This window comes from Impatiens glandulifera, chromosome 1, assembly GCF_907164915.1.
Source record: "Impatiens glandulifera chromosome 1, dImpGla2.1, whole genome shotgun sequence".
Classification (NCBI taxonomy): Eukaryota; Viridiplantae; Streptophyta; class Magnoliopsida; order Ericales; family Balsaminaceae; genus Impatiens; species Impatiens glandulifera.
In genome coordinates, this window is record NC_061862.1 from 5,833,698 (window position 1) to 5,860,983 (window position 27,286).

At 35.0% G+C, this 27,286-nt stretch overlaps 2 protein-coding genes across 2 annotated transcripts; one reads left to right on the forward strand and one right to left on the reverse strand.

Annotated features, from left to right (window-relative positions):
- The first annotated feature begins 3,786 nt into the window (after positions 1-3,786).
- On the forward strand, positions 3,787-5,510 carry LOC124920664 (beta-glucuronosyltransferase GlcAT14A-like). Its single transcript, XM_047461204.1, has 4 exons — positions 3,787-4,360; positions 4,443-4,518; positions 4,584-4,699; positions 4,770-5,510. Exons 1-4 carry the CDS (start codon positions 3,787-3,789, stop codon positions 5,267-5,269), a joined length of 1,266 nt encoding a protein of 421 aa, XP_047317160.1. The 3' UTR covers positions 5,270-5,510.
- LOC124920663 (probable serine/threonine-protein kinase At1g54610) lies at positions 5,444-8,934 on the reverse strand. Its single transcript, XM_047461203.1, has 8 exons — positions 8,051-8,934; positions 7,678-7,962; positions 7,271-7,588; positions 6,957-7,184; positions 6,780-6,880; positions 6,583-6,700; positions 6,053-6,487; positions 5,444-5,966 (listed from the first exon to the last, which is right to left on the reverse strand). The coding sequence occupies exons 1-8, from the start codon at positions 8,483-8,485 to the stop codon at positions 5,754-5,756; spliced, it is 2,133 nt and encodes a 710-aa protein (XP_047317159.1). The 5' UTR covers positions 8,486-8,934; the 3' UTR covers positions 5,444-5,753.
- Between the last annotated feature and the right edge of the window lie 18,352 nt (positions 8,935-27,286).

A 27,286-nucleotide genomic window follows, 5' to 3' on the forward strand; every position in this document is an offset into this window, starting at 1 on the left:
CACATTTAACACATTTGTGACACGTTGAACACGTTTTTAGCACATTTAACACATTTTTGACACGTTGAACACATTTTCATGTTTTTGGCATGTTTAACACATTTTTGACACGTTTTTCACGATTATGACACATTTAACACATTTTGACATGTTTATTTACGTTTTTGCACATTTAACACGTTTTGACATGTTTAACATGTTTTTCACGTTTTTCACATTCTTGACACGTTTAATACGTCTTTAACATGTTTTTCACACGTTTTTGGCACGTTTTCCACATTTTCCATGTTTTTGGCATGTTTTGACACGTTTAACACATTTCTCACATTTTTGACACGTTTAATACGTTTTTCACACGTTTAACGTGCCAAAACATGAAAAATGTGTTAAACATGCCAAAAACATGAAAAACGTATTAAACATGCCAAAAACATGTTAAAATTTGACAAAACGTGTTAACGTGCAAAAAACATGTTAAACATGTCAAAAATATATTAAATGTGCCAAAACGTGTTAAGCGTGTTAAAATATCAAAAACGTAAAAATGTGCCAATAACGTGAAAAATGTGCCAAAAAACATGGAAAATGTGTTAAACATATGAAAATGTGTTAAATGTATTAAATGAGCTAAAAACGTGTTCAATATGTCAAAAACGTGTTAAACGTGCCAAAAATGTGAAAAATGTGAAAACATGTAAAAAAAACGTGTTAAATATGTCAAAAACGTGTTAAACATGCTAAAAACGTGAAAACATGTTAAACGTGTTAAACATATAAAAATGTGTTAAACGTGTTAAACTTATCAAAAACGTGAAAACAGTGTTAAACTTATCAAAAACGTGTTAAACGTGTTAAATATTGTCAAAAACGTGTTAAAATGCCAAAAAATAAAAAACATGTTTAACTTGTCAAAAACGTGTTAAATGTATTAGACATGTCAAAAAGGTGTAAAACGTGACAAAAACGTGTTAAACGTGTGAAAAATGTGTTATTAGTGTGAAAATGTGTTATTAGTGTGAAAATATGTTAAACATGTTAAAACGTGTTAAACGTGCAAAAAACATAAAAATGTGTGAAAATGTGTTATAAGTGTGAAAAACGTGTTAAAAACGTGTTAAAGATGTTAACAACGTGTTTAAAATGTTAAAAACGTGTTAAACGTGTGAAAACGTGTAAAAAAAACGTGTTAAACGTATAGAAAACGTGTTAAACATGTCAAAAACGTGTTCGACTTAAAGTTGGAAGATGATTAATTTATATTGGATTAATAATAGAGAATTAAATTAAATTTATATAATTTATGTAATTTGGGTAACCCTAATCCAACCCAAATTAAACTCAACTCATACTTAACCCAACTCATATTCAACCCAATCCAACATTAATTAAGCAACCCAAATTTAAGATGGAATAATCTTAATCCAATTTAGAATGCTCTCTATTCAGAGACTCAAGTTTGAAAGGAAAAAAAAAATATGTTTTTAGGGTTTATGGGAGTCCTCAAGTGAGTGCCCTTAAATAAATAGGTCAAATTGAGGAATTTTGTTGCATTTTTTCAATTAAAATGAACTTTTTAGTAAACAAAATATTTTTTTTGGGTCAAAGTAAAACTTGAGAATACAAAAGGGTGTTTTACATGTTGGGCCGAAGAACCTAGCCCATTATTAAACTGTTTAGTTCTTGGTGAGTGCAATGATAATGATAACTAAGTTATATGTTTGAATTTTATCACCATTTTAAAGAAAAATATATATTTTATGTTTGTATAATTTTTATGTATAAAAAAAATGTAAATGGTTAAATTGTAGCTTCTTATCATCGAATTTTTCACATATTCTTCCAATAACCTCGTAATTTAGACTATTATTGTTAAATTTATTTCAAAAGAAGTTTGGTCTTTAACAGTTTCGATTAATCTATTATCTACATTACATTTATAAATAAATGAATAAAATATTAATGTCACTAATCTAACTATCGAATTTCAATAAAACGAGAGTTTTAACTAATGAATTTCAGCTAATCGTTAAATAAAACTCCTCCGTTCGCTGAAAATTTTGATAATTAAATTAGTGACATTAATCTTTTATTTAGTTATTTATAAATGACACATAAATAATAAATTAACGGTATTTGAAATCGTTACCAAAAATGTTTTTATAATTTTAACAATAAGATATTCTAAATTATGAGATTTGAAATAAGAAATCTAAAATCTAAAAATATGAGATATCAAGGATATCGAGAATAAAAATATGTTAATAAGAGAAATTTGATAAATCTATTTTTATGGTTTGATATTCTGGCGTCATAGATGTAGATGAATCATATCCATGTATTCCAAACTTTATGGTTAAACTCTACTACGTTGACGATACTGTAGGGGATGCGAGCATCGACTCTCAAGGGAGGAAGGATATTATAAGACAAGAGAATCGACTATCCCTAAACCTAAACCAAAACCAAATCCGAGCCTCGATTTCTCTTTATAAAAATATATATTATTTACCTACAACTAGGGGTGAGCATTGGGTGGTTTAATCCGAAATCCAATCCGAATCCTAAATACTAATTCGGATTGGATATTTCGGATTGGACTGAGATCGGATCGGATTGAGTTCGGATTGAATTAAATCGGATTGGATTAGGATTATCCAAATTATCCAAACTATCCAAATAAAAATATTTTTTTAATTAATTTTTTTTAAATTAAATTTATCTAAATATAATATATATTTTACTTATTCACTTGGCAAGGATATTTATTTTTATTATTTTTTTTCAGATTCAAATTTAATAATAAAAAAATTCGAATTTTTTAAAAAAAAAATTAAAAAAATTAAAAAAAAAAAAAATTTAAAATTTGTTGACTAATTTAAAACGGATATATATAAATATTTTTTAGTTTGGATTATCCAAACCATTTTCAATCCAATCCATATTAATTAGTAAAATGGTTTAGATTACGGATTGGATAAACTTAGTTTGAATTTAATACGAATCGGACAAAACGGATTGGTTTTATCCATTTGTTGACCCCTACCTACAACTCAAAAGGAATTTGTTGTGCTCAAATAATTATTTATTATATAAGAATTTGACCATCTCAATAATAATATAAAAATAGTTGGTAGAGAGAATTTGGACTCTTCTCTTTTAAAGCATTAATTACACTTTTGTCTTATAATTAACTACACTACGTACATCTCAACATTTCTATTTAAAATTTAAATTTATATAATTATATTTTATTAAAGTTGCCTATAAATAAATAAATAATTTATAAAAAAAATAATAAAGTAGATATAACCACGTCTTCTCTCTCTAATATATGATGGTGGGATCAACGAAGCGACTACTAGTGGTAAGAATAGGTATAAATATATATAACTATAATTCATAACTGAAACTCTCCATTTTCATTATTATTAATTCTTTTTCTTGTTTTCTTCTCCAACTATCTTATTATTGCAGACTTTAATCAGGTTTTACTTCTTCTTCATCTTCTTCATCGTGATTTACAACTACACAGATTACAAATGCCGTTTCTCTACACGATTGATTCTTCTTCGTTGATCCGATTCACATGATGATCCATTGTATGTATTTCATTTATATATAATTCACTTTTGAATTTATAATTAATTAATTAATTGCCGATGATGATCGTCCATGAACATCTTCTCTGATCCGATCCTTTTCTTTGAACTTACGTTTCCTATACATACATACATACACATCAAATTCACCTTAGCTTCCTAGTTACAAACAAATTCACACCGGGCCATGGGATATGCAAGTACAGAGAAGAAATGGTTTTTCCATATTCTTATGAGCTTCGTTGTATTTGCTTTCCTAATCGCTACATCATTCAATACCAGTCGTGTTTATTCCCTTCGCTCCATCGATTCATTACTCCCACTTTTCCAATCCCATTTTTCGGTTAACAAAACATTGCCACTTTTTGTTGAAACCAAGATATTACCCACACCTCCTCCTCCTGGAATGCCTTCCGTTCCTCGATTTGCTTATCTGATTTCTGGTTCCAGAGGTGATTTAGAAAAGCTATGGAGAACTCTTCGAACGCTTTATCATCCTTTAAACCATTATGTTGTTCATCTTGATCTTGAATCACCGGCTGAGGAGAGGCTGTCTTTTACTTCTAGACTCGAAAGAGATCCCATTTTTGCAGAGGTTGGAAATGTTTATATGATCACCAAAGCTAATATGGTTACTTACAGAGGTCCAACCATGGTAGCCAATACTCTTCACGCGTGTGCTATTCTTCTTAAGCATAGTAAAGATTGGGATTGGTTTATCAACCTTAGTGCATCAGATTATCCTCTTGTCACACAAGATGGTAAAGAAAGAAACAAGATCTCTCTATCAGAAGTTTTATTCTTAAACTGTTTTCAATCTAATCCAAATTAGCTTATCCTCAGATCTTCTATACACGTTTTCTAAGTTGGACCGCAGCCTGAATTTCATCGAGCACACGAGCCATCTTGGTTGGAAAGAGTAAGCTAATTAGATCTCGAGGTTGTCCAGAATAATTAGCTATTTTTAACCACTACCCTTTGCAGGGGTCAAAGAGCAATGCCTTTAATCATAGATCCTGGGCTCTATCAGTCAACAAAGAAGGATTTACTTTGGGCTAATCCCAGAAGAAGTTTGCCAACAGCCTTTAAATTGTTTACAGGTCAGTTTTTTCTACCTTCATTAATGGCTGATTTTGGCTCGATCAATTATCTGAAATTCATATCTTTCAGGTTCGGCATGGATGATTCTTTCGCGCTCATTTGTAGAATATGTGATATGGGGCTGGGACAACCTTCCCAGAACCTTGCTTATGTACTACACGAATTTTGTCTCATCTCCTGAAGGCTACTTTCAGACAGTCGTTTGCAATGCACCGGAGTTTGCACACACGGTTGTAAACAGCGACATGCACTACATTGCTTGGGATAATCCTCCAAAGCAACACCCGCACACGCTTACTCTCAACGACACGAACAAAATGGTGGCGAGTAATGCAGCATTCGCTCGTAAATTCAAACAAGGTGACCCTTTACTTGACCTGATTGATAAAGAGTTACTAGGGCGGAAGAATGGGAGCTTTACACCCGGGGGCTGGTGCACTGGAAAACCCATGTGCTCCAGCGTAGGGGATCCTACTAAGCTTAGGCCCGGCCCTGGTGTTAAGAAGCTTCAACAACTTATTGCTAAGCTTTCCCTTCTATCGAAATCTAAACCAAACCAGTGTAAATAAATCAATTTGATTCTTGTCCATTATTTGATTGTACCTAAAGGATTAGGGAGAAAGAGAAAGACAAGAAGAGTAGAATTATAGTCCTGTCCCACATAGATATAAGCAAAGAATTTTGTACTCTGGTTCTTTCCTCAATTATAGTGCAATTCTACTAAAGTATGAAGAGGAAGCTTGTACAATAATTAAGTAAAAGATGGTTTAAATTATATCCATAACAACAATGAACCAACTGCTTTTGACACATGTTTTGATACAACAGTGATGTTTTATGTTGTCATAGTACAGTTGTTGCTAACAATAAGGTCTACATGACTGAATCCTACTCACAGGAATCGAATACGTGGATGGATAATATAGGTAAAAATTCCTTAGTGACCGACCGAGCTATCATCGAATTAACAAAAAAATCACCCACCTGCCAACTTCCATAGAATGGTTCCTATACATATATCTTACAACAGGAGGATAGGACAAATAGTGTAGATCAACGACCCGAGACAAATAATGCATTTGTAGATAATTGGTTCCCTTCTGCCTGCTGCTGGGCTCTTCTCAGTTTTGCCTTGTCAAGCCGAGATCTTCTTGCCGCCTCTTGTATTTGGCGATCATGGTCTTTCAGCATCTGATCTACTTTGCTTGAAGGAACTACCAAAGGTCCAGAGTAATGTATTTTGTTTCCTTTTGACCCGTACCCAAGCTGTGACAAATAAGTTCATCAGAATTCAGAAAGTTAATTCTACTTGTAAGAAAGTTAACAAATGGATATGTTCTTATGGAACTTACAAGGATTGGATCCTTGTTCCCTCCATTCTGATGTGAACCTGACAAACTCGGTGTATGTTTCATTGTGGACTCGGAGGAGTCTTTATAAGATCCCGAGTACCTAGATATTATTACTTTGGGAACGTCCATCTGTTGTGAGTAATCGGGTTTTTCTAGGTGATCGTCGGACAAGAGATGACTCCTAGCCAAATCAGCCCCAGTAGAAATTTTGGGAGATTCGTCCATGTTCTTCCCTGTCTTTGACCAGCCAGACCGACGAGTAAGTGGACCGGAATGGGAGGCCCTCTTGTGAACATTCTCAAGGTGATCTTTTGTTGTTTCTTCTTCAATAACCTGTGATGGTCTAGGTGGGTCAATTGGAAAGCCTGAAGCAACTTCTTGGTGGGAGTTGAACTTCTCACTTCGGCTCTTGGTAGTAGAGAAACCTTGTCGTTTCTGAGGATCAAATTATAAAGGGTTTCCAATATGAATGGTCAATCAATGTAACTGTTTTTGGTTCACAAATCTTTTTTAACGTGAATGATGATTACCTGCATGGACGAAGGCAATTCAGCATTAGCATCGGGTGCTGGAACAGCTCTAGACTCCCTATATCTTCTCTCAACATCATGTCGATTTCCACCCTTGTTTCCTGCTGCAGCTGCTTGCCTACAATGGAGTACAACATAAAAAGATGAAGAAAAGAAAGCAGTGATCATAATTAAAAGAAACTATTTCTTCAATCTACCTTCGAGCTTCTTCATCCCGTACTTTGGCATCTAACTCCTTGCTAGGAGGATACTTAGGCAAGATAGAAGGATCACAAGGCAGCGGTTTTGTCACAAAGAACTGTAATAAAAATAAATGTCATTTTTACATGGAAAACACTAATAGGTGCCAAAACTGTTGACCTAGAACATCATACATCGCTTTGTAGTGCATAAGCTGCAGAGCCGCGATCAGCTGGATCAATTGAGAGTAGGGTCTCCATTAGGTCCAAGGCAGGTGCAGGGAAGTCTCTGTATGTATCTCCAACAACCCGTCTATAAGGTTGCTGGGGCTTGAAAATGGTAGCATGAGGCAACTTAGCCTTTCGCCAATACTCTTCAGAGGGTGACCCACATAGCTTAAAAATCTTATGCAACTGTTCAACCTATTATATTATAAGGAGGGTACATTAGTTGAAGCTTCTCATATTATTTATCACATCACCTGTCTATATAAAGATTTTGAACAAACCTCGGTTCTCCCTGGCATGATAGGCTTCCCAGCATATAATTCGGCTAGAATGCAACCAGTACTCCATAAGTCCACGGCAGGTCCATAGTAAGCAGCTCCAAGTAGAAGCTCCGGCGGTCGATACCAAAGAGTGACAACTCGGCTCGTCAATGGCAGAGAATGTTGAGGATCATAGAAACTTGCTAAACCAAAGTCTGCAATCTTCAGGATGCCATTGTTATCGATTAAGAGGTTTGAACCTTTAATGTCACGGTGCAGTACACCATGGCTGTGACAGTGATCAAGCCCCCGTAATAGTTGTTGCATGTAACACTTAACCTGGTCGGTCGTATCAACAGAATTACCAATTTACAATCATCATCATCATTATCATCATCATTATTATCATCATTAAGCAAAGAAATTACCTGAGCTTCTGTGAACTTAAGAGCAGGGTGTGAAGCAAGGCCAGCAAGATCATGCTCCATGTATTCAAACACAAGGTATAAGCTGCAAGACATTCGAGAAGTGACGAGACCTTCAAGCTTGACGATATTTGGATGATCAAGTCTACGCAGAATATGAATTTCTCTAGCCATGAAACGGACACTTTCTGGTTCGAGATTATCAAATCTTACTTTCTTCAATGCAACAATCTTCCCTCTCTCAAGATCACGGGCACGATATACATTACTATATGTTCCCTGTCCTATCTGTTCCATAAAGAATTTTTTAACTCTCCTGCCTTTAATAAAGGATTCATGGAGACCACACAATAATAATAACAATAATAATTATTACCTTATCCAACTTCTCAAATGAATCTGCTCTTCGTGGAATCCATCCTCTGATAGCTTCTCCGGCAACTGCCGCTAACCATGGTGGCCATCCTGCTGCGACTTGCTCACCTTCAATTGAACCATGGATGTTGCCTGTTCCAGGATGATGATGTTGAGGTATATACTCCACCGTCGTCTTCTCTTTCTTCCTCCCAGAATATTCTCCTTGCAATCGAGCTAAATCAGTTCCTTGTCTATCAATCAAATACGACCTCCCGTCACCACCACCACCACCGCTGTTGTTCACTCGGTCTTTCACTCTATTATAATCGTCTTCTCTCCTTGAAATCGGAACCCTAGATGTTCGATACTCGGAGGATGCCTTGGAAGATAATCTCTCCCTTGGACTCTCTCTTATATCTTCAATAGCGGAAGGTTTACAACAAATACTCCCCATTCTACTTACACTATCTCTTTTCTATAACATACACTACTACTCAATGTAAGAAAACGAACATGAAAATAGCCTTAATAGGTACTTCGTCCTCTAATTCCATTAAGCTTTAGCTCAAAACACCAACACATGAACAAAAAAATCAATGAATGAAGCGCGAGTATTCGAAACCAGAGACGTTTGAGTGAATATAGCAAGCGGAACACACGAAATCAGCTGGATCTCTTGTGGAAGTTATAGAGTGAGGTGAGTTGAGTTCTTTGTACCTGGAGAAATGATAATGCCATGAGCAGGTAACTGAGAAACGCAACTCACGGAGTATTAGGAACCGTGAAACCCTAGCGAAGAAGTGATCTAGGGTTCCTGAAACAATGAGGATGAAAGCATGGATCTGGGGCACACAGGGTGAGTGAGTGCACAGAGAGAGAAGAGAGAAGAGAGACTAGAGAGAGAGAGAGCAAGAGTATAACTGCTGAGTATAAAATTCTGAACTTTTGTAAATATAAAAATTACATATTTTAAGGTGCGGTTGATTCAGTAATTAATTTTTTTCATTAATTTGCGTAATAATCTCCTACATTTATTTTGTGTAATAACTGGACTAAACTTGTTACTACAAAATTCTAAACTTTTGTAACAACAAAAATTCAATATTTTAGAGTTCCAACGTTTAATTTTAAGCATTTAGCAATTTTTGTAATAATTTATTATAGTAATTTTAAGTAATAATTTAACTTAAAAGAATGATAATCAAAAATATTTTATAATTTTTTCTCCATCTTATTCTTTTAATTGAATAACCTGAATCCTATAAAAGATAGGTAAGAATATTGACTTAAAATTCAAAAAGTTACGAGTTCGATTTTTGAAAGTTTCTGAAAGTGAAAATTTGATGAAATGACCCTTATTTGATTTTTTGGCCAGTGCATAAAATAAATGCGCTGGTGACACTTTTCTTTTAGACAAAAATGCCCCCGTTGCGAGCGAGATGCAACGGGCAATCGCGAGATAATTTCTTTTTCTTTTTTTTGAAAAAAAAAATTCGTCTTGCGATTGTCATTTGCGTCTCGCGAGTACCGTTTGCGACTCGCGAGTGCCGGTTGCGTCTCGCGAATGAAGACGTCTCGCGACAGGGACAATATCGTTCAAAAAAAGAAAAATATGTCACCTATTTATTTTAAGCACAGTCAAAAAGTTAAATAAGTGAATTCATTAGTGTCATTTCTTCAAGTTACCTTAGGCTAGTTCTCTCTCATTAAAAAAAAATAATTAAAGGAAAGAAGCTAATCTGAATCAAACTTACCATTATTTTGTGTTATTTAAGTCATGTTTAGACAAACATAATTATATCTTGTTAAGATATTAATTTAAACAAAATTTATTATACTTGTGTATATATTAAAAAACTTAATTATTATATATTTAAGCTTAGCTTTCTTGAGCATTTTAATTATTTCAGTAAAACTTTTATATAGAAAGTGCAATACACGCGCTATTATTCATCTTGTTTGGTTTTGATTTATTTATAACGTGGTTGAGAGCGCGTGAAGTAAAATTTATTATTATCCAGAGGGAAGCTCTGCAGTTTGCTTTTGGGCAGTCTCTTTCATTAAATTGGGGTGGACTGAACTATATATTATTATTATTATAATTATTAATTACTGTCTCCTGTAAAAATAAAAATAAAAATTAAATTATTTAAAGACAACAAATTTATCCTGTAGGACCCGTGAAATGACAATCATCTACTTTTTGCTGCATGTGAACCGTCTGATTTTTATTTATTTTTATTTATTTTTTATTTTTTTTTATTTTAATAATTAAACCGACGGTAGTTGAATCATTATCACCACCACCTTTATTTCTTCAGCGGTTGGCTAGAATATTTTGTACTACATATTAAAAAACATATTAAGTTAAGTTTAAATAAAAATAATAATAATAATAAATATAGTCTTCTTCTGAAGAACGTGACATTAATAATAATAATAATAATGATAAAAAACAAATGTGACCTACAAACTTTTGGAAGGACCTATACAATAATAAATAAAAAACAATAACAACCAGCAATTCCCAATACAAATGATTGTTGCAACCGTCTATAATAGTACTATATTAATGTTATGAATTATTATTGTTTATTTTAGCTTCTTATAAATTTGATGTATTTTTAATTACGAGTTAACTGAAAACGGGGAATTAAATGAACTTATTTGAAATTTAATTTATAATTGTAATTTATGTATATACAGAAAAATAAATAGAAAGGAAAATGGGTTGCATGAAATTTATGGCGTGCCATGTTTCTTAGAGACATCCCAACGAGGGACGGGGCCCTTATGTTTTTGGCACCCTTATCAGAATTTCTGCAACCATAATTTTATTTTTCTTATATATATATGAACTGTTCATTAAATAAAAATAAATAATATACACAATATGCATGATCCATTGTTCTTTAGACACTTATATATGATCACCTCATGTGACATCTACATGAAAACAAGTATTTTTAATTAGCAATGCTTGCCACAAATTTCAAGATAATACCTCTATTGGTAAGTTTATAGCTACATTTTCAATTGCCTTAATATATATATACACACACCATATTTTATTTGTCTATATTTCTTTTGTTTTAGTATTTTTGTTAGTTTGTACTTGTATATTAAAAATTGTTCAAATACGTTGTATTGTAAGTTTGTTACATTGTTATTTGTTCATTCAAATATGTTGTGACTTAACTAATTGAAATATTTATATATTTAAGGAATTCTGGTGTAATGCATATGGACAAATATATATATAAGCGAAATAATTTAAATAAATTATTAACAAAAAAATCAAAATTTTGATAAAAAGTTTAATCACAATATATAATATATTAATGATGGTTATATCCAATAATTTTTTTAAAAATTAACCAAATACAAAACATATATTTCCACCTTAATTATATAAGAATTAGACTATCAATTTCAGGTTATTATAATAAAGGTAAAATCTGAAATAAATTAAATTTTGTTATTAAAAAAATTGACACATAAATTCCATTTTTGTATTTTCAACTTTACACAATAATTAAAAAAATAATCAATTAGATTTTATTATATAAATTTTATCATTATAGACTTATATATGACATTTTTTAAATGAAATTCCTTCAAAATAAATAAATAATTTGTGTTACCACTATATTGTGGATATGATGAATCTCATTGTACCATTACTAATAGACATCATCCATATAAAATATAAGCTTAAATTTTTTTTAATATTGTGGGGATATTGCTTCTTCTTTTTATGTTTTAGAAAAAAATAATATAGTGTTGATTTTGGGTTGATTATTAAAAGTTAATTACTGAATAGGTGTTTGAGCCGTTTTTTGGTTTGGTTTAATTAATAATAAAACCGGGTCATTCATTTTCTGTTATTATATATTGATGACAACTAGAGGATAGGTAGTTAAGTTTTTGAGATTCTGTTTTTTTTCTTGAGTGAGGGTTACTTTTTTTTGGGAGATTTTGGTGAAGAATTTTTGTAGAGAAAGGTAGTGTGTGCGTGATTGTAATCTGGTACATTTTTCTCTATAGTGGAATCAAGCTCCAAGTTGAGCTTGACGGAGACGTAAGTCCAATTTAGGCTGAACTCCGATATCAAATCTTGTGTATTCTTCTTATGCGTCTTGTTTTATGATTAGATTTCTAGTTTACTTTGCAATATTGTGTTGATCTTAGAGAGTATTTACTCAACAGTGGTATCAGAGCCTGAGTTAGGGCTGATAGAATGTTTATCATTATCCTAATCATGAATATAGACTATAATTATAACGCATCGGAAGCGTACCTGAAGATGATCCCATTGTAGATCCGGATTGATCTGTTTTTGAAAGGAACGGCTAGGTCTTCCAAAACTAATATTGACGGGGGAAATCAAAGGACAATAAAACAAAGGAGAGTTGAGAGAGAGAAGGCGTGAGAGTTCTTCTTTGAATCTCCCTCTCCAGTTTCTTAAATAATACTTGTCTTAGGGACCTAACCCTAGTTGAAGCCCATATATTGTTAAAGCCCACAATATAAGAAGGCCCACCATATTATTAATACTTGTTTTTGTCACGTCACCAAAAACAAATACTAAACGGGTATCTACAATTATTCATTTCATAATCATTAAGCCCATGACTTTAATCTAATAATATGTTCTACATATATATTTAAATCCAAAATCCAACAATCTCCCACTGGATTTAATATGTATCCGAATGAACACATTATTTTTCAAGAGCTCAATTTATCAGTCAATAAAAATAAAGGGCTTATAACAATCTGGTCCATCAATCATAGCAACATAGGACTAAAGAAGCATTCGTCATATTTATGGCTAAACTAACAATAATCACTGATACTACTACAATCAAATGACATGGATCAATTATGAAACATGTAGAGAGAAAATCACATTAATGTGACATGAATATGTCAATTTTCTCTGGTCCAAACTTGATGAGATCGTTATCTTTGAATATAATGTACAAAAGTGTCAAAAAAATAAACTTTATTTTTGATCAGAAAAGTGCTCTAGAAAACATCGCGCAATTGACAAACAAAAATTAATTGTAGCATACTCTCCCACTATAATGAAGCTTCCTTAAATTGTAACACACCCATACGTGCAGTATTCACGTAAAATACCATAGTTGTTACACCTTTAGTCTGGGGGTCTGCTAACATAGATTTTGTTCCTAAATGCTCGATGCAAATCTGACCACTTTGTACCATTTCTTTCACACGTAGGAACTTAATGTCAATATGCTTTGACTTCGACGAGCTCCTATTGTTATTGGAATACAAAACAGCTAAATTATTGTCATAAAAAATCTTAATAGGTTTTTCGACCCCCGGAATAATGCGCATCCTTGTGACAAAATTCTTTAACCAAATTCTCTAATGTGAAGCTTCAAAACATGCCACAAATTCAGCCTCCATAGTAGAGCTGGTAACAAGTGTCTGTTTGGCACTATGCCAAAAAATGGCTCCTCCAGCCAATGTATAAACGCAGACAGATGTAGATCTCCTACTATCTGGGCAACCCGCAAAATCGGAGTCAGAATACCCAACGATCTCCAAATGGTCTGACCTCCTATATGTGAGCATATAATCCTTTATTTTCTTTAGGTATCTCATCACCCTTTTAGCTGCTTTCCAGTGATCCATTCCAGGATTATTGAGATATCTGCCTAACACACCAACTATGAACGCAATATCCGGACGCGTACATACTTGTGCATACATAAGACTTCCAACTGCAGAAGCATATGGAATCTTTTGCATTTCCTGGATGTCTAAACTTGATTTTGGATATTGATTTAAACTGAATTTGTCTCCTTTGGCAACTGGGGTATTTCCTGGTTTGCAATTCTGCATGCCAAATCGTTCAAGCACTTTATCGATATAGCTCCTTTGAGATAACCCAAGAATACACTAAGATCTTTCACGGTATATTTGGATCCCTAATACAAAAGATGTTTCACCAAGATCTTTCATTTCAAAGTTATTCGAAAGAATTTTCTTAGTTTCGTGCAAGAAGCTCATATCGTGGCAAGCAGAATGTCATCCACATACAAAACAAAAAAAAAAATTACTCCCACTAAACTTTTGATAAACACAATCATCAACTACATTCATTTTAAAACTGTAGGAAAGAATTATTTGATGAAATTTGTGATACCACTGGCGAGACGCTTGTTTTAGTCCATAGATAGATTTTCTTAATTTACAAACCATTTGTTTCGGGTCATCGACCTCAAAACTTTCAGGTTGTACCATATATATTATTTCATCAATGTCACCATTCAGAAACACTGTCTTTACATCCATCTGATGAAGCTCCAAATCAAAATGTGCCACTAGAGCCATGATTGTCCTAAAAGAGTCTTTCGAAGAAACCGGAGAGAAAGTCTCTTTATAGTCAATTCCTTTTTTCTGAGTATATCCTTTAGCTACAAGACGTGCTTTATACCTCTCCACATTACCATTAGCATCCCGTTTGGTTTTAAAAATCTATTTACAACCTATGGGTTTTGCACCTTCTGGCAATAGGACAAGTTCCCAAACCTTATTGTCTTGCATTGATTTATACTCATCACGCATTGCTTCGATCCATTTATCCGAATTAGGACCCTTCATGGCATGACAAAAGTTGATAGGATCATCCTCAGTCATGCCACCATTGTCCTCATTTTCTTGAAGAAATATCACATAATCATTCAGAATGACATTTCTCCGTTCTCTAGTGGATCTACGTAATAACGTTAGCTCTTGAACAATATGTTCTTGAGTTTCTTGAGTTTGTTCTTCAGCTACAACTTGGTGTTCCCGTTCAATTTGAATGGGTTCCTCAATTGTATCTTGAAACTGTATGGGAGTCGGAATGACTAATTCTTCTTGAGGTGTCAGGTCAATCACTTTGGTGATTTCTTGATCCTCTAAAGACAAGTCTAAAACTGTATTTCTCCCCCCAAACTCAACATTCTCAAAAAACGTGGCAATACCCGTCTCAAAAATGTTTCTTGATGTGGGATCATAAAACTTATACCCCTTTGACCGTTCCGAGTAACCAATAAAGTGACTACTCACCGTACGAGATGCTAGCTTTGGTTCATTTGACATATAACGCCTTGCCTCAGCTAGACATCCCCACACCCTAAAATGACGTAAGTTGGGTTTACGCCCATTCCAAAGTTCATAAGGTGTTTTGATTGTCGCCTTAGTCGGTACTCGATTAAGAATGTAGACTGCAGTTTTTAATGCTTCCCCCAAAAAAGATTTTGGCAAAGTAGTTTGACATATCATACTTCGAACCATATCTTTTAATGTGTGATTACGTCTCTCTGCAATACCATTCATGCTAAGAGAACCCGGCATGGTGTATTGAGAGACTATTCCACACTCTTTAAGGAAGTTAGCAAAAGGGCCTGGACGTTGTTCACCCGATCCATCATTTCTACCGTAATATTCACCTCCACGGTCAGATCTAATGATCTTAATGCATTTGTTGAGTTGATTTTCAACTTCAACCTTAAATGCTTTGAACATGTCCACTGCCTCAGATTTTTCCCTTATGAGGTAAAGATAGCCATATCGAGAATAATTATCTGTGAATGATACAAAGTATTGTTGACCATTCCACGAAGGTGTGGAAAATGGCCCACAAATGTCTATATGTATCAACTCTAAGACTTCTGTAGCTCGATAAGCATTTGTCCTCTTCACTTTGGTTTGTTTACCTTTAATGCAGTTAACACAAACCTCAATATCCGAAAAATCTATGGAATCAAGAATTCCATCCTTAATGAGTCTTTCAACTCGATTTTTCGAAATATGACCTAAACGTTTGTGCCATAATAAACTTGAATTATTTAATTTTTGCTTATTACCTCTCGTTTGCACATTTAGGGTTTCATGATATGAAGTTAAAGTGTCAAGCATGTATAAATTGTCATTCAACATAAAAGTACCAAAACCAACCAAATTTGAATTCAAAGACAATGCAACTTCATTGTTTCCAAACGAACAATGATAACCGAATTTGTCCAAATAAGAAACATAAACCAAATTCCGTCTAAATGGCGGTATAATAAAAGTGTCTTTTAATTCAAGAAAATGCCCAGTACTTAGAAATAATTTAAAATCGCCAACTACTTCCACTTCGACCGATTCCCCATTTCTAAAGTAAATGCGTCTTTCAGCATCAATTGGGCTCCGGTGGCTTAGGCAACCCTGCATTGAAACACTGATGTTAGTAGTTGAACCAGAGTCTAACCACCAAGTGTTTCGAGGCATTGAAGCTAGATTAACTTCAAAACAAACCAAAGTAAGAACAGTACCTTTCTTCACACACCAATTGTGATAGCTGGCACAATCCTTCTTTTCATGTCCAGTCTTCTTGCAAAAGAAGCAAGATTTCTCCATAGGACGAGCCTGAGGAGCTGGGACTGGAGCCTTATCAGTCTCAATCTTCATGGCCTTAAACTTTCTTTTATTGTCGTCGACATATTTCGAGGTTCCAATCATATGTACCTCCTTAGTCCTTTTGTGCTTCATTCTTTCTTCCTCTTCAACACGGTGAGAAATGAGTTCATTAAGAGTCCATTTCTCATTTTGACAGTTATAACTAACTTTGAACTAATCGTATTGAGCAGGAAGTGAGAGCAGGACCAATAGGACTAACATGTCCTCTGAAAGGTCTAACTTGAGTGCTCTCAGTTTTGAAGCGACATTGGACATATTAAGGATGTACTCCCTTATGTTCCCCTTCCCGAGATACCTCATGGCAATGAGTGACTTAAGAAAAATACTCATTTCCTCCTTATCGCTTTTAGTAAAGCGTTTTTCTATCTCGATGAGAAATTCTTCAGCCTTAGTGATATCATCAGATATCGTACCCCGAATATTTCTGGAATGCTTTTCTTTATGATCATCAGACTTAAACGATTAGACTTTTCCCACTTCTCAAACATCTACCTTTGATCAGCAGTGCTTACATCCGTAAGAGGAACGGGTTGGTCTATCCTTAATGCTAAGTCCAGATCCATACAGCCCAAATGAATCAAAATAGATTCTTTTCAGTTCTTAAAGTTGTCCACCGATAAAATGGGGACTGGATAGTTAGCAGATATCAAAGAACCAGATCCTGAAGTTAACAAAAAAAATATAAACACTCACATTATTACAAATATTTAAATAATAAACAAATTATGGTTAACCCCATCGCAAGATACCAAACACAGCATTAAAACCAAATCTTTGGATAATAATTTTAATTGTAAGCGGTACTCTTGTTGCAATAATAAAATCTTGACAATAAATTTTGTAAAACTAATAAATTTATCTTTAGATAAAAGTATAATCCACATGAAAACTTAATAACTGTCACAGATTTATTACCACGAGTATGTTTATATTTCTGTCAAGTATTGATCAACCTTTGGGTTAATCAATAAACGCATGAAATAAAAATATATATATAACCATCCTTAAGAATTTAAATAAAACAATTACGAAATAGAGGTCACTTTGGTGACATCTGAAGATGAAATTATTTTATTTAAAAAGAATAAATATTAGATTATTAATATTATTATCTAATTTAATAAAACAGATTCTAATAATTCATTTCTTAGCCGTTAATATTATTTAATATAATATAAATTCTTTATTAATGATGATAAAAATAAATATTATATTATCAATTCCTTATTTATTTAATGATAATAAAAAAATATTATATTATCAATTCCTTATTTATTTAATAATAATAAAAAAAATATTATATTATCAATTCCTTATTTATTTTAATGATAATAGAGAATATTATTTCCTTATTTATCTTGTAGTTTAATAGTAATGATAATAAAAATAAAATAATATATTTTATTTATTATTAATTAAAATAAATAAATAAATAAATAAACCAATCCAGATTCAAATGAGATCATTATAAAAATTATCGATTCATAAATAGGATAGCTCTAATACCAACTGATAGAATGTTTATCATTATCCTAATCATGAATATAGACTATAATTATAACGCAGCGGAAGCGTGCCTGGAGATGATTCCATTGTAGATCCGAATTGATCTGTTCTTGAAAGGAACGACTAGGTCTTCCAAGACTAAGTATTATCCGTTCTCCTCTGATATTGACGGGGAAATCAAATGACAAGAAAACGGAGGAGAGTTGAGAGAGAGAAGGCGTGAGAGTTTTCTTTGAATCTCCCTCTCCTATTTCTTAAATAATATTTGTCTCAGGGACCTAACCTTAGTTGAATCCCATATATTGTTAAAGCCCACAATATAAGAAGACCCACCATATTATTAATACTTGTTTTTGTCACGTCACCAAATAAGCAAATACTAAACGGGTATCTACAATTATTCATTTCATAATCATTAAGCCCATGATTTTAATCTAATAATATGTTCTACATATATATTTAAATCCAAAATCCAACAAGGGCAAGAAACAGATCAATTGAGGAATTTCGTGAAGATCTTCAACGCTGACGAGAGACTGGGAATAGAGTGATTCCAGCTCCAGCGAAAGTGAAAATCGTGTTAACAGCGTTCAACAAGAGACAAGTAAGAACTCAACGAAGGATTCCGCAAACAAGGTATTTCTTTGGCAACCAACTACGACGATGAAGATAGATATCGACAAGTTCGATGGAAACGACGATTTTCGAATTTGGCAGCGGAAGATTAGGGCACTTCTTGCACAACAGAGACTTGTGCGTACCCTAGAAGAATCAATTGCCTGGCCACCTGAGATCAGTGAGGATCAAAAGGATGAAATGATGAATTGGCAATAGGTACAATCATTTTCATTTATCAGATTCTGTTATTAGGATGATAGATAATGAAAAAAATCCTACTTCAATGTGGAAACTTCTGGATGAGTTGTTTCAATCCAAGTCTTTGACCAACAAGATTTACTTGAAGGAGAGATATTTAGCTATAAGATGATGCCGAATAAAACTCTTGCACAGAATCTTGATGAATTCTTGAAGCTCAATATTGAGTTGTCCAATTGTGGAGAAAATGAAGGAATGAGCAATGAGAATCATTCTTAATTCACTTCCAGAATCATATAAGGAGGTCAAGAATGCAATCAAATATGGTTGAACTAGTATTACCCTTGAAGAGGTAATATCTGTCCTAAAGTCGAGAGAGTTGGACTTGAAAACTAACAAGAAGATCAGCTCAAACGGGGAAAACTATATGGTTAAATAGAAGAACTCCAAGAAGTCTCAACCTCGTCCTAGCCACAAAAATTCAAAAGAGCCCAATAACATGACACTCCAGTCTGACTCAATGGAATCCATAAAATGTTTTCATTGTGGAAAGTTAGGTCATCTAAAGATCAATTGTTATTTGTGGAAAAGGGAATCAAAGAAAAAACAAGGAGGTAATTCAATACCAGGACATGTCAAAGAATCAACAAACTATGGTGATGAATATGATTATGGAGAGGTTCTAATGGCCTCAATGGAATCTGTAAATTGCAAATGGATTCTTGATTCTGGATGTACCTTCCACATGACTCACAACAAGGATTGGATATCAAACTTTCAGGATAAAAATGGGGGCAAGGTGTTGATGGGAAATAGTAATACATGTCGAGTAGAGGGCATTGGAGATATCAGCATCAAGATATATGATGGTTTTGTGAGGACATTGAGACAAGTAAAGTTTATGCCTCAACTTACACAGAATCTGATTTCTCTCGGGTTGCTTGATGATTTGGGATACAATTATCAAATTGGTTCAGGGAAGATGGGAATTGTGAAAGAGAACAAGGTTGTGATACAGGGCATCAAGAAAGGGGGCTTATATCATTTGATTGGTGAGACAGTGTCAAGACAATCTGCATTTGTTGTCACAAATGAAGACAAGACTACAAAAAAGTGGTATCGTAGGCTTGGACATATTAGTGAAAGGGGATTACATATACTCAGTCAAAGCAATTTGCTTGGGTTCAGACAAGGTGACTAAGTTGAATTTCTGTGAGCATTGTGTATTGGGAAAACAACATCGACAATCTTTCAAGACCGGAATTCACAGATCCAAGAGGGTGTTGGAATATGTTCATTCAGATTTATGGGAGCCTAAGAGAACACCCACACAAGGAGGTAACTCATACTTCCTTTCAATTGTGGATGATTATTCTCGCAAGGTATGGGTATATCTTTTAAAACATAAAAGTGATGCATTTGAGAATTTCAAAGTTTGGCAGGCTCTAGTTGAAAATTTTATAGATAAAAAGGTGAAGACATTGAGAACTGACAACGGGTTAGAATTTTGCAATGAAGTATTTGATAGCTACTGTCGTGAGCAAGGAATTCAGAGACATCAGACAGTTCGACACACACCCCAGCAGAATGGTGTTGCTGAGCACATGAATCGGACCTTGATGGACAAGTCACGTTCAATGTTGTTTAGGCAGGATTGCCTAAGATATTTTGAGGAGAAGTTATAATGATAGTAGTCTATCTGGTGAATAGGTTTTGTTAGGATCTAGGTCGCTGCTAGAGGACCGGGGTTGGGCTGGTTAGCGCGTCTCACTCAAAGAGTGGTGATTAATCCGGTTAGAGATTAACACAGGGGTTTCAATACTACACAAACTGTCACAAACCCTTGAACCAGGTTCAAGCGCGGAAGTGGTTTGTTTCAGGTTGAAGCAGCACACTTATGAAATAGGCAGAACCGGTTTTTAGATAAGACATGTTTGGAAGTTGCTAAGTCGGTTTTGTAACTTGGTGATTCGGTTTAGGTAATGTAGAGTCGGTCAAAGTGATGTAGGTAGGTTAGTACAGCTCGGTTATAAAGTAAATCAGGCGGAAAGTAAATAACAAGACATGTTTTTATGGATGTTCGGAGATAAAGCTCCTACGTCACCCCTTCCTCTCGAAACCGCGAGAAGGATATTCACTAAGGAATACAAACACAATCCGATCGAGACTTATTTCCTGCTCGATAACACCAGTACAATTTACACCGAAATTGTAAATACACACTTCAACTTTAGCACTTAGGTCTTTTCTAGAGAGAGAATACAATCTTATCACTTGTAGATTAATTGTTCACTGTGTCCTACATTTACTCTTCTTCGGTTGCTCTTTTTATAGGTGAAATATGCCAACGGTCATATTTCACTTCCTTGAATTTGATTGGCTGAGCAGAGGTTCAGTGATTCAGATCTGGCGGTCAACCTTTCAGACCTGGCGGTCTGATCTTCCAATGTGTAGGACAAACCAGCTAGGTTTGTCTTTTACTCAATATGGTGATTGTCGGTTAGACAGTTGTCTGTACTTAGAAAATTGCCTTTCTGATTTATCCTGAAGTGGAAAGATCTTGTAGGACGGACTTCTGCAGCCTGCAGACTGTCCTGAGACTTGTATGAATATGGAAATGTTCAGTCTGTTCCTTTGGTATTATTCTCAACAGATACCCGAAGTATCTTCTTATGCTGGTCGGTTATTTGTCTTAACCGGATGTCTTCCGGTTATTGCTTTGGCTTCTGGTCGGTTAATGACCGACTATCTGGTGTTTCCGGCCTTCAGTTTTGACCGATCCTGTCTTTCTTTGTGCGGTCATGTTTCTGGTCGGTTTGATTGCTTGACCGATTGAGTTTCTTAACCGGTTGAGTTCTTTGGCCGGTTGAATTCTTTACCTGTTCCGGATGACTTCAGGTTTTTCATAGCTTCAGGTTAACCGGATGACTTCAGGTTTTTCATAGCTTCAGGTTAACCGGATGACTTCAGGTTTTTCATAGCTTCTTCTGGCCGGTTTGATATTCAACAGGTTAGATTTCTTGACCGTTCTTTCGGTTTACAACTCAACATGTCCTGAACTTGAACCTGTCTGGATTTTTGCACATAGGTTGAAACTGTCCGGATTTCTGCACATAGGTTGAACCTGTCCAGATTTCTGCACATAGGTTGAGCCTGTCCGGATTTTGAACTTCTTGACCGAACCGGTTGACCGAACTCCGGTTGACTGAGCCGGTATACATTGTCGAGCCGATCTTGCCTATAGGTAAATTTCGGATTTTGCTCAGCTTCCCTGAAATAGCAAAACTTTAAATATTATTTGCTGTCAGTGAGATTTGATCCCTGGTCACATGTGTGTCAAGCATGGGTGTTTACCACTACGCTACAGCACCTTCTTGTTATATTTAAACCAATTAATATACTTGATATGACTTAACGGTTTATTTTCTAACAATTTCTCCCTTTTTGATTATTTAGAATAAATATTCAAAACTTGTAATCGTTGGCCGGTTTAAAATTAACTTACTTAATTTTTCTAACAATTTCTCCCTTTTTGATTATTTAGAATAAATATTCAAAACCATGCAAGAAGTAAGAATTAGGCCGGTTTAAAAATCTTATGTTTGTTTGGCCGGTTTAGAAAAGCTTATGTTTGTTTGGCCGGTTTTTGGAAAAACGGTTTGGTTTAAGGAGAACATTATTTGAAGAAGAATTTTGTATGAAAATTTTTGTAATCTAACAATTCTAAGGTATTTCTAAGTGAAGAAAACTTAGACTCGAGAAGTGGCTTTGTGAGGATGTTAGCCACTTCATGCTTGTTCCCTTCATGTGATGTGTCTGTCAGCAGCCGGCTGTCCGAATGCAATGTTGTCTTTTCCAAGCCTTTGTCTTGATTTACCTACATTCATAGACAATAGAAAATCTGGTTCCCATTTTTTTTGGGTCCGCGATTGATTAGTCCCTTGGGTATCCAAACTTTAATAAATCGGATAGCTTTCCCGATTATGGTTCTAATTAGTTTTCCTGTGCAAGACTTGACATCTTTCTGTTGTCCTAAGAGTGCCTTATTTGGGGATGGTCTTTAGTTTATCCTATGCGGTTGAGAATTGGCTTGCCTACTTTTGAACCGGTTGGCTTTCCTTTTCTCAGGGTGAATCCATTTCTCAGAATCAGTCGGACCTACATAGGTTAATTTGTCTTCCGTATAATAGACAGTTAATTCCTTTTCAGCGGTTAAGGAGCTTCTTATAAAACTTACAAAGGGAAGATCATTCTTTGTGAGCCTTACTTTGTCTAAGTGTTTTTGGCTTTGGGATCTATTGTTTTTGTAACCTAGACCAAACATGCAAGTAGGGTGTCTTTTGTAACTACACATTTTTCTTACCATTTCACTAGATCTCTTCCATGCGGCCATTCTATACTGGAGGCGGACATTTTCTTCCTCGGTCAATTCTTGAACTGGCTCATTGAGTTGTTCGGTTTCAGAGGGTAGTTCAGGTGTTGACTCGGTTTCTAAGGTAGGGGTTTCATTAGGTTGTATGATCTTTGGTTCGGTCAGAATGGGTACTATGAGGTCGGCTCTAAAATTGGGTTGCTTAGGTAATAGAGTTAGTAGGTTCTTATACTCTGCTACCATATCATTCAATGCATTATATAACTCATCTTTAGTAAATTCTTCACAAGGAGAGTCAAATACATGTTCCTCATTTGCCATAAGGCATGTGAGTTCATCATCACTGTTACTGTGAGCCCATAAGATTCCTCCATCATCGGCTATCAGTGCTTTCTGAACCTCACTTCCTTCACCGGTTTGTTGATAGTTATTTCGGTTATTTTGATTGTCCGGTTTCCGGTCATCTCTCCTCGGTTTTCTACATTCCCACTTGTTTTCCTTGGTTCTTTCATTTCCCTCGTGAATTTGTATAACCGTTTCCCATGTTTCCTTTGCGGTTTTGCAGTCTCTGATCTTGCAGTACGTGTTTCTGTCTACACCGTTGGAGATCCGGTTTCTGGCATGGTTATCCAGATTATTTCTTCTCCTATCTTCAGTTGTCCAGTCCTTTCTGTCATTGTCAATGATTATCGGTCCTTCGGCTATTATGAACTGTATTTCGTCATCCATGGTGATTAAGTGTAGGTGCATGCGTGCCTTCCAGTTGGCAAAGTCATCACCTTCTAGCATAGGGGGCCTATCGAACGACATGCTTGCTTGAGTATTGAAACTAACTGCTCTGATACCAATTGTTAGGATCTAGGTCGCCGCTAGAGGACTGGGGTTGGGCCGGTTAGCGCGTCTCACTCAAAGGGTGGTGATTAATCCGGTTAGAGATTAACATCGGGGTTTCAATACTACACAAACTGTCACAAAACCTTGAACCAGGTTCAAGCGCGGAAGTGGTTTGTTTCAGGTTGAAGCAGCACACTTAAGAAATAGGCAGAACCGGTTTTTAGATAAGACAGGTTTGGAAGTTGTTGAGTCGGTTTTATAACTTGGTGATTCAGTTTAGGTAATGTAGAGTCGGTCAAAGTGATGTAGGTAGGTTAGTACAGCTCGGTTATAAAGTAAATCAGGCGGAGAGTAAATAACAAGACAGGTTTTTATGGATGTTCGGAGATAAAGCTCCTACGTCACCCCTTCCTCTCGAAACTGCGAGAAGGATATTCACTAAGGAATATAAACACAATCCGATCGAGACTTATTTCCTGCTCGATAACACCAGTACAATTTACACCGAAATTGTAAATACACACTTCAACTTTAGCACTTAGGTCTTTTCTAGAGAGAGAACACAATCTTATTACTTGTAGATTAATTGTTCATTGTGTCCTACATTTACTCTTCTTCAGCTGCTCCTTTTATAGGTGAAATATGTCAACGGTCATATTTCACTTCCTTGAATTTGATTGGCTGAGCAGAGGTTCAGTGATTCAGACCTGACGGTCAACCTTTCAGACCTGGCGGTCTGATCTTCCAGTGTGTAGGACAAACCGGCTAGGTTTGTCTTTTACTCAATATGGTGATTGTCGGTTAGACAGTTGTCTGTACTTAGAAGATTGTCTTTCTGATTTATCCTGAAGTGGAAAGATCTTGTAGGACGGTCTTCTGCAGTCTGCAGACTGTCCTGGGACGTGTATGAATATGGAAATGTTCAGTCTGTTCCTTTGGTATCATTCTCAACAGATACCCGAAGTATCTTCTTATGCTGGTCGGTTATTTGTCTTAACCGGATGTCTTCCGGTTATTGCTTTGGCTTCTGGTCGGTTAATGACCGACTATCTGGTGTTTCCGGCCTTCAGTTTTGACCGATCCTGTCTTTCTTTGTGCGGTCATATTTCTGGTCGGTTTGATTGCTTGACCGGTTGAGTTTCTTAACTGGTTGAGTTCTTTGACCGGTTGAATTCTTTACCTGTTCCGGATGACTTCAGGTTTTTCATAGCTTCAGGTTAACTGGATGACTTCAGGTTTTCATAGCTTCAGGTTAACCGGATGACTTCAGGTTTTTCATAGCTTCTTCTGGCCGGTTTGATATTCAACCGGTTAGATTTCTTGACCGTTCTTTCGGTTTACAACTCAACCTGTCCTGAACTTGAACCTGTCCGGATTTCTGCACATAGGTTGAGCTTGTCCGGATTTTGAACTTCTTGACCAAACCAGTTCACCGAACGCTTTGACTGAACTTCGGTTGACCGAACTCTAGTTGACTGAGCCGATATACATTGTCGAGCCGATCTTGCCTATAGGTAAATTTCGGATTTTGCTCAGCTTCCCTGAAATAGAAAAACTTTAAATATTATTTGCTGTCAGTGAGATTTAATTCCTGGCCACATGTGTGACAGGCATGGGTGTTTACCACTACGCTACAGCACCTTTTGTTATATTTAAACCAATTAATATACTTGATATGACTTAACGGTTTATTTTCTAACAGTTCTCCTCTATAGCAATTGACTTTAAAACTCCTGAAAAAATGTGGTCTAGAAATCCACCAGACTTATCTCATCTTAGACCTTTTAGATGTACTGCATATGCACATCAAAAGTAAAGAAAATTGGAGCCTAGAAGTATATGTGTTTCTTGGTTATCCTCAAGGGATAAAATGTTGCAGAATTTGGTTAAAACAGTTAGGTAGTTTTAAAACTATAATAAGTCGAGATGTAATCATCAATGAGGAAGAATTTGTGTACCTTACTCAAGAAACATCTAGCACCACCCAAAAGGGTTCAAGTATAAGCAAGCAAGGAACAAGTGTTTACTATGTTCCCATGATGGCTCAACAACTGTCAACAGGTAGTTACTGATTCGGTGGAGGAGAATTATGGCAACATGGGTCAGGTGGAGTCACTAGTCTTAGTTCATGATTCAACAACAGCCACCACTGAAATAGAATAACAACGATGCTCAAGATGATATTTCTTTACAATCCACTTCTTTTCAGTATTATCCTTGCTTGCAAAAAAAATATCAAGAGCATCCTTCTTTAGTACACTTTGCCCTCATTCTATAACAGCCTTGTTTAAGCCATTTCAAACTAACTCTACAATCATAAGAATATTGTATTATAGCATCTTTGATCACTTTTTTTAGACACCATACCTATAATAAACATCCATGCACCCTCAACATAAGGCTTGAATGATACATTTGAACTTGGTCATCTCTTTATTTTATGAAATATTACATCATCATCAATCCCCTCAAAATCACTTTCTTCTCTACCACTCCATTTATAAGTACTCGGGTCACTTTCTTCAAAATATTTAGAAAGTTCAACTTCATCTTCTACCTCATCACCATCTTCATCTTCTATATCAACTTCCTCTTCATAGGAAGTGTCATTTTATTCATCCCCACTTTGAACCTCAAATTCATCATCAACATTAGAATGGATTGGAAAATCTTCAATATTACATTGAAATGAAATATCTTCAATGCTTGTTTCAATATTTACATCTTCTTCAAAGTATTATGCACAATCTACCTCTTCATCATCTACCACTTCTTGCTATACGTCTTCTATCAGATGTACCTCTTCGACTTCTAGTGGCATGAACTAGATTGAATTTCATGCATTTGCATTAGATGATCATCTCTTACCTCAAGATGAATATTAATCTCAATAGATGTCTTAAATATCTTTAAGATATCTAACAAATCTTTATCATTGATAAATGGAAATAAAGGCTTGTTTGGAGGACGATACCATAACATCCGACAAAATCTATCTAAATCTCTTATTGGCGTGATATGTTCTTTACCATAATGATAAAATCGAACAAATTTATAATAATAATAATATTAATAATAATAATGAAACTACCAAAATGTACATTTTAATAATGTAAATAAAAGTTAGAAATGTATACCGTTCTGGATTTTGAGACAGTTTATCAGGACTAAAGATTGTTTTACCACTATTGGAGCATTCTCCCCGAAACATCGACATTTCGCATTCCTTTACCACAAAATGTT